Here is an 11799-nt window from a genome sequence, read left to right as displayed (position 1 = left end):
GATCATATCAATTGATGCAGAAAAGGCATTTGATAAAATCCAACACCCATTCCTGATCAAAACTCTCAGCAAAATAGGAATAGAAGGGACATTGCTCAACATAATCAAGGGCATTTATGCAAAATCAACAGCCAACATTATTTTTTTTAATTTTCTCACTCTAGGTCTTTGCATATTTCATTATAATACTTTGTCTTCTCAAGCTGCCTTTTGAAATCTTCTGTTTAGCTCTTTTATCTTGTCATTTCTTCCATTTACTTTAGCTATTCTGTGTTTAAGAACAAGGTTCAGATTCTCTGCTGACATTCATTTTGGTCTGTTCCTCCTTTCCTGTCTTTTTAATGACCTTTTGCTTTCTTCATGTGTAATGTTCTTGATGTCATCCCACAACTTGTCTGGTTTTCGGTCATTGGTGTTCAGTGCATCAAATATATTTTTCAGATGGTCTCTGAACCATCTGAAAGTACAGTACAGTCATATTTTACATTTCATAGACATATTTTAAATTTTTATTCAGCTTCAACTTGAACTTGCATATGAGCAATTGGTGGTCTGTTCCACAGTCACCTTTTGGCCTTGTTTTGACTGAAGATATTGAGCTTCTCCATTGCCTCTTTCCACAGATGTAGTCAACCTGATTCCTGCGTGTTCTATCTCGTTAGGTCCACATGGATAGCTGATGTCTGTTTTGTTGAAAGAATATATTTGCAATGAATAAGTGGTCTTGCCAAATTCTGTCATGTGATCTCTGGCATCTTGTCTATCACCAGGGGCATATTTTCCAACCACTGACGGTTCTTCTTTGTTTCCAACTTTTGCATTCCAGTCACCAGTGATAATCAATGTGTTTTGATTGCATGTTTGGTAAATTTCAGACTACAGAAGTTGGGAGAAATCTTCAAGTTCTCCATCTTTGGCTTTAGTGGTCAGTGCGTAAATTGGAATGATGTTGGTATTAACTGGTCTTCTTTGTATGGATATTAACCTGTCACTGACAGCATTGCACTTCAGGATAGATCTTGAAACATTCTTTTTGACAATGAATGCAACACCATTCCTCTTTAATTTGCCATTCCTGGCATAGTAGATCATATGATTTTCTAATTCAAAATGGCCAATACCAGTCCATTTCAACTCACTGATGCCTAGGATAGTGATCTTTATACATTTCATTTCATTTTTTAAAACTTCCAATTTTCCGAGATTCGTTCTTTGTACATTCCATCTTCTGGTTATTAAGGGATCTTTGCAGCTGTTTCTTCCCATTATGAGTCATGTGCCATCAGCAAATGAAGGTCTGGAAAGCTTTACTCCATCCACATCATTAAGGTCAACTCTACTTTGTGGAGGAAGCTCTTCCCCAGTTGTATTTTGAGTGTCTTTCAACCTGAGGGGCTTCTCTTAATGGTACTACATCAGTGTTTCAGGGCTATTCACAAAATTTTCCAATAATATATTGGGCAGTGTTTCACTGCTATTCATAAGGTTTTCACTGGCCAGTTTTTTCAGAAGTGGATGGTCCCATCTTTCTGCCCTGTCTGTCTTAGGCTGGAAGTTCCACTGAAATCTGTCTACCATGGGTGACCCTACTGATATTTGAAATACCTGTGGCATAACCTCAAGCCTCACAGCAACACACAAGTCATCACGGTAGACAAACTGACTGACAAGTGGTAGTTCATTGTTGTTGTTGTTGTTATGTGCCGTTGAGTCGGCCCCGACTCATAGCGACCCCTCCTTGGGTTTCCGAGGCAGTATCACTACGGAGGTAGGATTGCCCAACCTTCCTTCCGAGGAGTGGCTGGTGGGTTTGAACCGCTAGCCTTCTGGTTAGCAGTCAAGTGCTTTAGCCACTATGCTACCAGAGTTCATTAGCACATCATAAAATCAATTCAGTAGATGGCCTCTGAAAAGTCTTTTTTTTTTTTTTTTGCTAAACTAACTCAAAAATGGGAAAAAAGAAAATAAAATCAGTGCATTACTGTTTTATCTCTCTAGTTAAAGAGTTAGACTCATTGAGTTCATACCTTAACTCTCTGTTGTGTCATGTACCTTCCATTTTCCATTGGACTTGTCTTATAACAAAGCAAACATGTAAGTAGGGTAGTGCTCGATAAATATTAAATGTATTCATACAAAAGCAAACCAAAAATCCTAGCCCACCGCCATTAAGTCAATTGCTACTCGTAGCCACCCTTTCGGACCTAGTAGAAATGCCTCTTGGGTTTCCAAGGCTGTAATCTTTACGGGAGTGGACTGCCTCATCTTTCTCGCATGGAGCAAGTGGGTTCAAACCACTGACCTTTTGGTTAGCAGCCAAATGCTTTAACCTATGCCACCAGAGCTCCTCTATTTGTGCAAAGAGGGATCAAATATTTGTGAAAGTGATTTCAGGGTTGATGAGGAATGATTGACTTTAAGTAACTCTCAATCTAGACATTTTTCATGGGAAAGGGGAACAAAGTGTCTATTTTATGGACCTGTGTTTTTTTAAAGGGAACTCTGGTGATGTAGTATTTTTAAAGTCAGTCAGATGCATAACAAGAGCAAAGAGGTCATTGCAATATTGTATGCATCTGATCCATGTATTCTGAAAATAAAACTGAGGGTAGGAAATTGATACCACTCATGCATCATGCTCTTTTATCTACAACTTGCAGAGTTTGTTTTTGATGGGTTTTTTTTTTCCATGGAAAAGGAAGTGATAAAACACCTTTGGCAGGAAAGCTCCAAATAGGAGTAGGATTAGAAACATTCCCCTTTTTCCTTCCCTTTCTGTCCCTTCTATATTCTCCTTGTAATCCTTCTGTCAGTCTCCAAAATGCACACACATGCACACCCCAGACATCCATGAGCTCTGGCTCAAAGTACAAATTAAGCAATCAGAAATATAGGTTTGTAAATCAAAGAAAATTAAATAAGTAAAGGATGCTAATCAAGCTTTCCATTTTTAAAATTATGCAGAGCTCTGAAAACTGGTGATAATGAAAAAAGCTCCTTTCAGATTCATTAGGTAATGATTCCAGTGATCTGAATTTTCTCTCATTAGAAGAAAGTATGATAGTATCAGCATTAGCAAAAGAAGATTAGAGGAGAATAGTTCCGTAATAGGATTGATTTCTTGATTGAATCATTGCCCTTCTACTTCTGAAAAATCTGAAAGAGTTTACAAAACTAAAACTTAACATAAAATAGATAAGAAATAGTACAGTGACCAAGGGGAATAGATGTTATCAGGTACCAGAGATAAGCTATTTTCCAGAGTTGAGTAATTTATTTGATTATTAATTCATGACAATTAAGGCAACAATAAAATGCTGAATCATATAATTTTCATTATGTTATTAGCATATACATTTTTATTTTTAAGGAAAGGCACACATTTTTCAGGCATGAAATTTAATGAGTTTATTACACGAATCCCAGTATGGATTGGATGACTCTATTATTTATCATCTTAATTAGGAAAGTTTTGAAGGTGAAGAGGTTACTATTATTACTTACCCTGGGACAATAGGAGTATATATGGACATCCTAGATATGGGGGACTGTGGGTATATGGTATACTGTGAGTAAAATGTGCCTTTACAAAGGATGCATAAATGCTAACTAAATGGATAATTCTAATATATACATTTAGAGCTGAATGTGTTGAAGTCTAAAAGGCTAAATATTTAAAGTCAAATATTAACCCAGTAAAGATATTCCATGGACTAATATACTTTGCTTCCTCATTATCTTGCTTCCTTCAGGGATAAAATTTAAGGACTCTGGAAATACTTGTAATCAACATCCAATAGCGTGTCTTTCTCAAAAATATTAGCAAAGTGTGAATTTTACTGTCAGTAAATTATACCTCCAAACCAAACCAAACTCATTGCCCATGGGTTGGATCCGACTCATAATGACCCCGCCTTGGGTTTCTGAGGCAGTATCACTAGGGATGTAGATTGCCCAACCTTCCTTCCGAGAAGTGGCTGGTGGGCCAGCCTTCTGGTTAGCAATCAAATGCCTTAGCCACTAAGCCACCAGAGCTCCTAACTTATATCTCAGTAAACATAATTTATTTATTGTGATTTGAGTGAAAGTTCACAGAGCAAATTCATTTTCCATACAGCAGTTTATCCACACTGCGTTTCATGGCATCGATTCCAATCCCCGCAGTGTAACAGCTCTCTTCTTGCTTCCTCCCTGTGGTTACCTTTTCCCCCGTGTCTTTCTTTCCTGTGCATTCCTGCCTTCTGTGCTTTATTCCTGCCCAAATGCTGTCCTTCTGATCTCCCACGGTTGATTGTTCTAAGGAGTGCACCTGCCTGGTGTTATGGTTCACCTTGTAGGCCTGTCTATTGTTTGGCAGAAGGTTGAGTGGCAGAATGAGTTCAGTTCCAGGCCCGAAGAGTAACTAGGGGCAATAAACATAATTTTTAAAAAACACAACTAATTTTTTTAATTGTTATTTGGGTGAAAGTTTACAGAGCAAATTCACTTTCCATAGAGCAGTTCACATAAGTTTGTCTCATGACATTGACTACAATAATTTAAAAAAAAAATGTGTAGACTTTTTACCGATAGAGGTAGCTTAGCTATCACCTACTTCTCTGATTTCAGATGGCACTTGACTGCTAACCAGAAGGCTGGCAGTTCAAACCCACCAGCCACTCTGAAAGGAAGGTTGGGCAATCCTACTTCTGTAGTGATACTGCCTCGGAAACCCAAGGAGGGGTCGCTATGAGTCGGGGCCGACTCGACAGCACATAACAACAACAACATCATTGAGCTTCAGTATACACTGAACTATTACCAAAACACAGTGGTATTTACAAACCCTTATAGCACTGATATAATACGCTTTTGATAAAATAAGTTTTAAAGGAAGCATATAGTAATTATTCTCTTGTGGAAATTTAAGAGCGAGATTTGTATCCTCATCCATATGGAAGGCCAGACATCTTTAGCACAATCATGTTTAACAGTGTTACCTACATGTAGAGCAAATTTTTTTCTTCAAAAAGAAGAAGAAGCTTTGAGTTATTACGAACACTATATAAATATTGTGTGTGTTAGTTATCTGGTGCTGCTGTAACAGAAATACCGCAAGTGGATGGCTTTAACAAACAGAAATTCATTATCTCACAGTTAGGAGACCAGAAGTCCAATTTCAGGATGCCAGTTCTTGGGGAACTTTGTCTCTGTTGGCTCTGGAGGAAGGTGGTGTTTCTTCTGAGCTTCTGCTCCTGAGCAGTCTTCATGTGGTTTGGCATCTCTCTCCTCCCACCTCTTGCTGGTTTAATCTTTTTTATATCTTGAAAGAGGATATACTCTACTACTCTAATCCTGTTTCATTAGCCTAACAAAGACAATATATTCATAAATGGGATATAATCACAGGCATGGAAGTTAGGATTTACAACACATATATTTTTGGGGGAAACAGTTTAACCCCTAAAACTTGAGATACCAAATTTTGATACTGTATAGTCTAGAAGAAGTGAATACAGTCTGGGGAAAAAGAAATATATGGCTTGGAGAAGTTACTTATGATCTTGTTCATAAAATAGTTTTGGTTATTGTTATTGTTGTTAACTGCTGCCAAGTTGATTCTGACACATAGCAACCCTGTGTAGAACAGAACAAAACACTGCCTGGTCCCGTACCATCATTGGTATGTTTGAGTTCAGTGTTGTAGTCACTATAGGGTAACTATCATATGATCCCATTTATATGAAATACCTAGAATAGGCAAATGTATACAGACCGAAGTTTACTAGTAGTTACCAGGGATGGGAGGGAGAGAGAAATAAGGAGTCATGGCATAGGGGGAACTGAGCTTCTATTTAGGGTGATAAGAACACTTTGAAAGGGATGGTGGTGATGGTTGCACGGTATGATGGACATAATTAATGTCACTGAATTGTACATGTAAAAAATGGCAAAATGGCAAATGTTTGTTATATATAGTATATGCTTACCATAATTAAATAAAAAGGCCAGCCACACACTGAGAGGAAGTATTTGCAATATATATATCTGACAACGGACTTGTAAACAGATTATATAAAGAATGTCTGTGAAAAAAATAAGACAAACAACCCAGTTAAACAAATGGGAAAGAGGTTGAACAGATACTTCACAAAAGAATATATATATCAGTTAACTAAAAGTACTTGAAAAGATACTCTACATTTGCACCAAGGAGATAGAAATCAAAACCACAGGAATGGATAAGGTGAAAACGATGGACAATACCAACTACAGGAAGTCCCAGGGTTATGAACAAAAGCCATTCCTGTGTCTTTAAGTCAAATGTGTAGGTAACTCAGAACAGTGCATACGGTTCCTATTTAGCCTTACTTTAGTGCAAGAAACGATTCCAAGCCTTTTCAATGATTTACAAGCTGCAGGAGCAGCAAGTGAAGGTGATTATGATGAATAATATGTTGCAAGTAGAGGTTGGTTTACATGTTTCAAAGTGAGGGCAAATTTATATAACATTAGAGTTGTCTTCATATTGGACATTCATAACCCTGGAACTTAACTGTATTGATGAGGATGTGAAGCAACAGGAACTCTCATATTTTGCTGGTGGGGGTGTAATATTGTATAACCACTTTGGAAAACAATTTGGCAATTCCTTATGTGGTTAGCATCTACTTTACATTTGTACCTAAACTCTTAGGTATTGACCCAAGGAAAATGAGAACTTACATCCACAAAAATCCTTGTGTATACAAAGCACCTTCATTGATACTAACCAAAAACTAGAAACTTCCCAAATGTTCATCAATAGGAGATTGACGAACAACTGAGTAAACAAATTGTTCTGTAGTCATACAGTCAAATATTATGCCACAGTTAAAAGGAATGAACTACTAATGTGCACAGCAACATCAGGGAATTTTAGAAAAATATTGCTGTATGAAAAAACCCAGATGCAAATCATATTACAAAATTAAATTTATATGAAATTCTAGGAGCCTTGGTAGCACCATGGTTAGGGCATTTGGCTGCTAACCAAAAGGTCAGTAGTTCAAACCCACAGAAGAAAGATGAAACAACTTGCTTCCATAAAGATCTATAGTCTTGGAAGCCCTATGGGGCAGTTCTACTCTGTCCTGTAGCATCACTATGAGTTGGAATCAACTTGGTGATAGTAGGTTTGGTTTGGCTTTATATGAAATTCTAAGGAATGCAAAATCAATGTATTGTGATAAAAGTCAAATTAGTGGTTGCCTGGGATGGAGATGGTTTGACTTCAAAGAGGCATAAGAGAACTTTCTAGAATGACTATGTATTCTATAATGGTTGGGTTACCCAGAAGCCTACATTTGTTAAAAGTCAAGATATCATGCAATTAAATTAAATGTACTGATTGACTCTAAAGTATATTTCAAAAAATATTTTTTAGTATAAATAAATAAAAGTGTTCCAGACCCTGCACTCCAACTACGTTGGCATATGGGAGATAACACACTTACCTTCCTTGTGATGCTCATTGTCCTGGACAGAGGCAACTTTTATATGCATAAAATACTATGTGTCGGATTAAGCAAATTAGATGGAAATTTTCTTACTAAAATGAAGCACAGAACGTAAATGTGGTACATGGGATGGGATACATGTCCCAGATTTAAACAGCACAATCGAGATGCTTACTTTTAAAAAAAACAAATGTGGGAACACCTGAACAATTTCTTATTCTAAATCAGGGGTTGACAAAGTATATGGCCCATGTGCCTGTTTTTGTACTGCCTGTGAGCTAAAAATGATTTTCACATTTTTAAAGCGTTGTTAAAAACAGCAATAAAGAAACATATGCAACAAATACCACGTGTGTCTTACAAAGCTTCAGCTATTTTCTCTCTGGCCCTTTATAAGAAATGCTTGCCGACTCCTGTTCTTTGTTCTTTGGTTAGCACACTATGCGTACTATAACTGATTCAAACTAAAAAAAAAAAAAAAAATTGGTGTTACAGGGTGTCTTATAAAATCCCAGCAGTTTGAAGTATTAGTTGGTGCATATTAAATGTACATTTTCTTTCCTCTGAAGACAAAGATGTGAATGTTAAGCTGAACAGTATGATAGTTGCTTCCTAGGAAGTGCTATATTTGCAACAGATGGACCTCTTTGATTGCATACCACCCATGCTGGTGGTGGTGGTTGTTGTTATGTGCTGTCAAGTCGGACCCGACTCAAAGTGACCCCTCCTTGGGTTTCCGAGGCAGTATCACTACGGAAGTAGATTGCCCCATCTTCCTTCCGAGGAGTGGCTGGTGGGTTTGAACCGCCAGCCTTCTGGTTAGCAGTCAAGTGCCTTAGCCACTATGCTACCAGAGCTCTGGTTAGGATGATATTAAAGATGTTGAATGGCTGGAGCACCTGTGGAATATGTCTGTGGCACTAGGCTCTCTGCCACCCTGCAAAAAGCCCAGGGAAGTAAATATCTCTGGTTTTCCCCAGTGATGAGAGGAGCTATTTCTACCCTCCAGCGTTCAATTTAGAAGGGATTTAAGAACTTTCAGAGTTCTCTGTAGAGGATGATGATGATGATTATTATTATTTTTTTTTTTGTAGGTTAGATTAGGGACCCTGCACTATGCTCTGAATAGCTTCAAGATTTCTCCCTTGTAGTTTTTCAGAACTCCCATCAATCCTAGAACCTTTCCATCATCCCATACCACTTCCAGTGGACTCATGCACCTGACCTCAACCCCTAGTGGATGTTTCCAAACTAATCGGAGTACTCTATCACTTTGTTCCAGTTCTAAAAGGGTGTCAAGAACTCCTTTAGGAAACATGCAGCCTTTCTCAAGGGACCACATTGTTGTACTGACAACACATTGAAGTTGAGGATTGGTGACATCGTGGGCAGGAACAAGCACCTGCTGTGAACTAACATTTATGTAAAAATATGTTTACAATATTTATTTCTTCTTTTTCTCTAGGCCTACTCTGTATATGATGAAGACATTGGGTACTGTCAAGGACAGTCATTTCTTGCTGCTGTGTTGCTGCTGCATGTAAGTAATTTCCTATGTAACAAATGGCACATAGCTGCCTACCTTATTTTATTTTCTACTTGGTTTTGTTCTTCCTTCTTGTTTTCCATTTCCCTGATGTAGATTATATATGGCATATCTTTTTAAAATTATACCTTATGTGGTAAAATAAGAGATCTGATGTAAATGATGGCACAGTTTCACAATAGAATTAATTTTTCCATGAGGGAATAAATTGATTGTTTGGAGTTATTTTTAAGTGGAATGCTTTAAAATTAAAGTAGTCAATGTAACTGCCCAAATATGAGCACACAAGGGCCACTGTGAACCACCACTCTACTGTGGCCAAAAAAAAGTCTTTTCTGTGATTTCTTTTTATATTCTCTCTTTCCTACCAATTACCTTATTCAACCAAGCATTTATTGAGTATTCATTGCTAGGCATTAGGCTATGCAGTGAGATTAAAAAGATGAACAATTTACTGTGTCTGTTCTCAAAGATCTCACAGTCCAGGATGGGGCACAAAAATGTCAGCATATACTTACTTGTATTCTCTTTTGTGAGTCTTTATTGATTTTTTTGATGATAAAACCATACTTGCACAGTAAAGAATAACTTATGATGTACTAAGAGAAAGAGATATATGTAGTAAGAGAGTAGAGAGAATTGCCTCACCTAGCTCTCTCTCAGAACTCTTGGAAAGAACTTCTGGAGGAAGTAGAGACTTCGCTAAGACATAAAAAATTAAGGTTGGGGAGGCAGAAGAGCAAAGGGAGAGACGAAATGGATAAGGAGAAAATGTATACAAATATGAAAGGTCACAGCATACAAAGAGAATAATATAAAATTATATTTTACCATAGCAATGTAAGAGACCCCAGAGGTACAGTGGTTAAAGCCCTCATCTGCTAACCAAAAGGTCAGTGGTTTGAACCCACTAGCTGCTCCATGGAAGAAAGACATGGCAGCCTTCTGTAAGATTTCAGCCTTGGAACCCCAATGGGGTTGCTATAAGTTGGCATTGACTCATGGTAATGGTTTTTTTTTGTTTGTTTGTTTGTTTAATAGGAATGGTATGCAGGGAGTGGTGTGAACTAAAAGTGATAATATGGAGAGGGATCAAATTATGAAGACTTTGTAATCATGTTTAGAAATGTGAGCTTTATGCTAAAGCTAATGAGGAACCAACCATTGAGGGGAATGACATAGTCTTATGTGCAGTTCAGATAAATTATTACCATACCCATGTGCAGAGTGATAGTGAAGGGAACAAGAGTAGCAGCAGAGAGACTTCTTGTTGTTGTTGTTATGTGCTGTTGAGTTGTCTCTGACTCATAGCCACCCCTTGTTGGGTTTCTGAGGTGGTGTATCTATGGAAGTAGATTGCTCAGTCTTCCTTCTGAAGCAGAGAGACTAGTTAAGAAATATGAATCTAAATGAGAGATAATGAGATGTTGATGCCTGCGAAGGGCAAAAACAAAATTAAGAAACCCTTGGGAAGCAAGAAAGTTCAAAGGTGATATTTTTAGTTTTCTGGCTTTAATGATCAGCTGGATTGTAAGTTTTTAAAGCTAAGATAGAAAATACATCCTTTGAGACTGAACAGAAGAAAAAGTTGCAGTTAATGATGAATTCTCTTTTGAATTCATAGCATTTGGCATATTTCTGGAACATGTGAGTAGAACTGTCCAGTAACCAACTGAGTAGTGGAGACTGATCGCTATGGGAGAAATCAGTGCTGAAATCATGAGAATGGATCAGATCACCTATGAATACATAGAGTAGGGAGAACAGAATAGAACCTAGGAATACCAAACAATTTAAAGAAGATGAGTAAGTGGAACCCTTGAGGAGGTTTAGACTTGCAATAGGAAGAAAGCAATGGATTAGGTCAGTTGCAGCCAAGAGATCCAGCAAGTTTAAAACTAAAACAGTTCCTCTGGGTTTGACATTCTGAAAATGAAGAGCAGTTATAGTAGATTGATGGTGCTAATTCTAATAACCTGACTCTAATGATAATAACGATACACAATGGTTCTATTGTGATTCATCACTTTATCTCACTTTGAGGTTAATTTCTTCCCCTGTTACATTATTATCTATTTATGATCTTCACCCTCTCCATTATCCTTTTTTCTGTAATATCTGCACATCCTGTCTTCTTGGAACCCCCTGTGGTGATCAAGCACTTTAGGCCATAAATTCTCAAGGCCCTTGTTTCCTTCCACTATTAAGCTCACCTAGCACCTAGAATAAAGAGATCCCTTCTGCAAAGGGCTGGAGGCTGTAAGCAATAATGCCAGTTTGTTCATCAAGGTTCAGAGCCAGCTTTCATCTAAAGGGAGCCTTTAGATGAAGCTGTTGTTCAAGCCATGGGTGGTAGCGTTTTGTTTGCTACAGAGTAATCTTTGAATATACCACAGTTCAGCATTTGTGACCTATAGCCCTGTTTACACCATGCCTTTATAGAAAGTAGAGGGGCCATAAACTAAGGGAGCCTTCAATAGCAGAGAGATAACTACAGGATACAGAAAACCATTGTCCTTCATGTTTTCAGTACATCAGGCTTCATCACACTTCAAGTTTAAATTATTATATTGATTAAAGTTCAATGAGAAGAATATCTCTCTGAGACATCTATTTGAAATTTTACAGAGGTTTATAGTAACACTCTAGAACAGAGTAGAATTGTGTCCAAAGGTTTCCAAGGCTGAAATCTTTACAAAAGCAGACTGCCATATCTTCTGTGAAGTGGCTGTTGTTGTTGTTGTTATTTGCCGTTGAGTTGGCCCCGACTCATAG

The 11799-nt window shown here is 37.7% G+C and overlaps 1 protein-coding gene across 1 annotated transcript in view; it reads left to right on the top strand.

The window, feature by feature from the left end:
- Positions 1–11799, top strand: part of RABGAP1L (RAB GTPase activating protein 1 like) — a 920113-nt gene that overhangs the window by 498615 nt on the left and 409699 nt on the right. Inside the window, exon 14 of the mRNA XM_007947094.2 lies at positions 8944–9018. Coding sequence (XP_007945285.1) covers positions 8944–9018 — 75 coding nt within the window. The remainder of the gene's footprint in view (positions 1–8943; positions 9019–11799) is intronic.

The sequence above is a fragment of the Orycteropus afer genome, unplaced genomic scaffold (genome assembly GCF_000298275.1).
Source record: "Orycteropus afer afer isolate SDZICR_OR568_19922 unplaced genomic scaffold, OryAfe1.0 scaffold00175, whole genome shotgun sequence".
Taxonomy (NCBI): Eukaryota; Metazoa; Chordata; class Mammalia; order Tubulidentata; family Orycteropodidae; genus Orycteropus; species Orycteropus afer.
The sequence above is the reverse complement of the archived record's forward strand: the minus strand, read 5'-3'. Positions and strand labels throughout refer to the sequence as shown.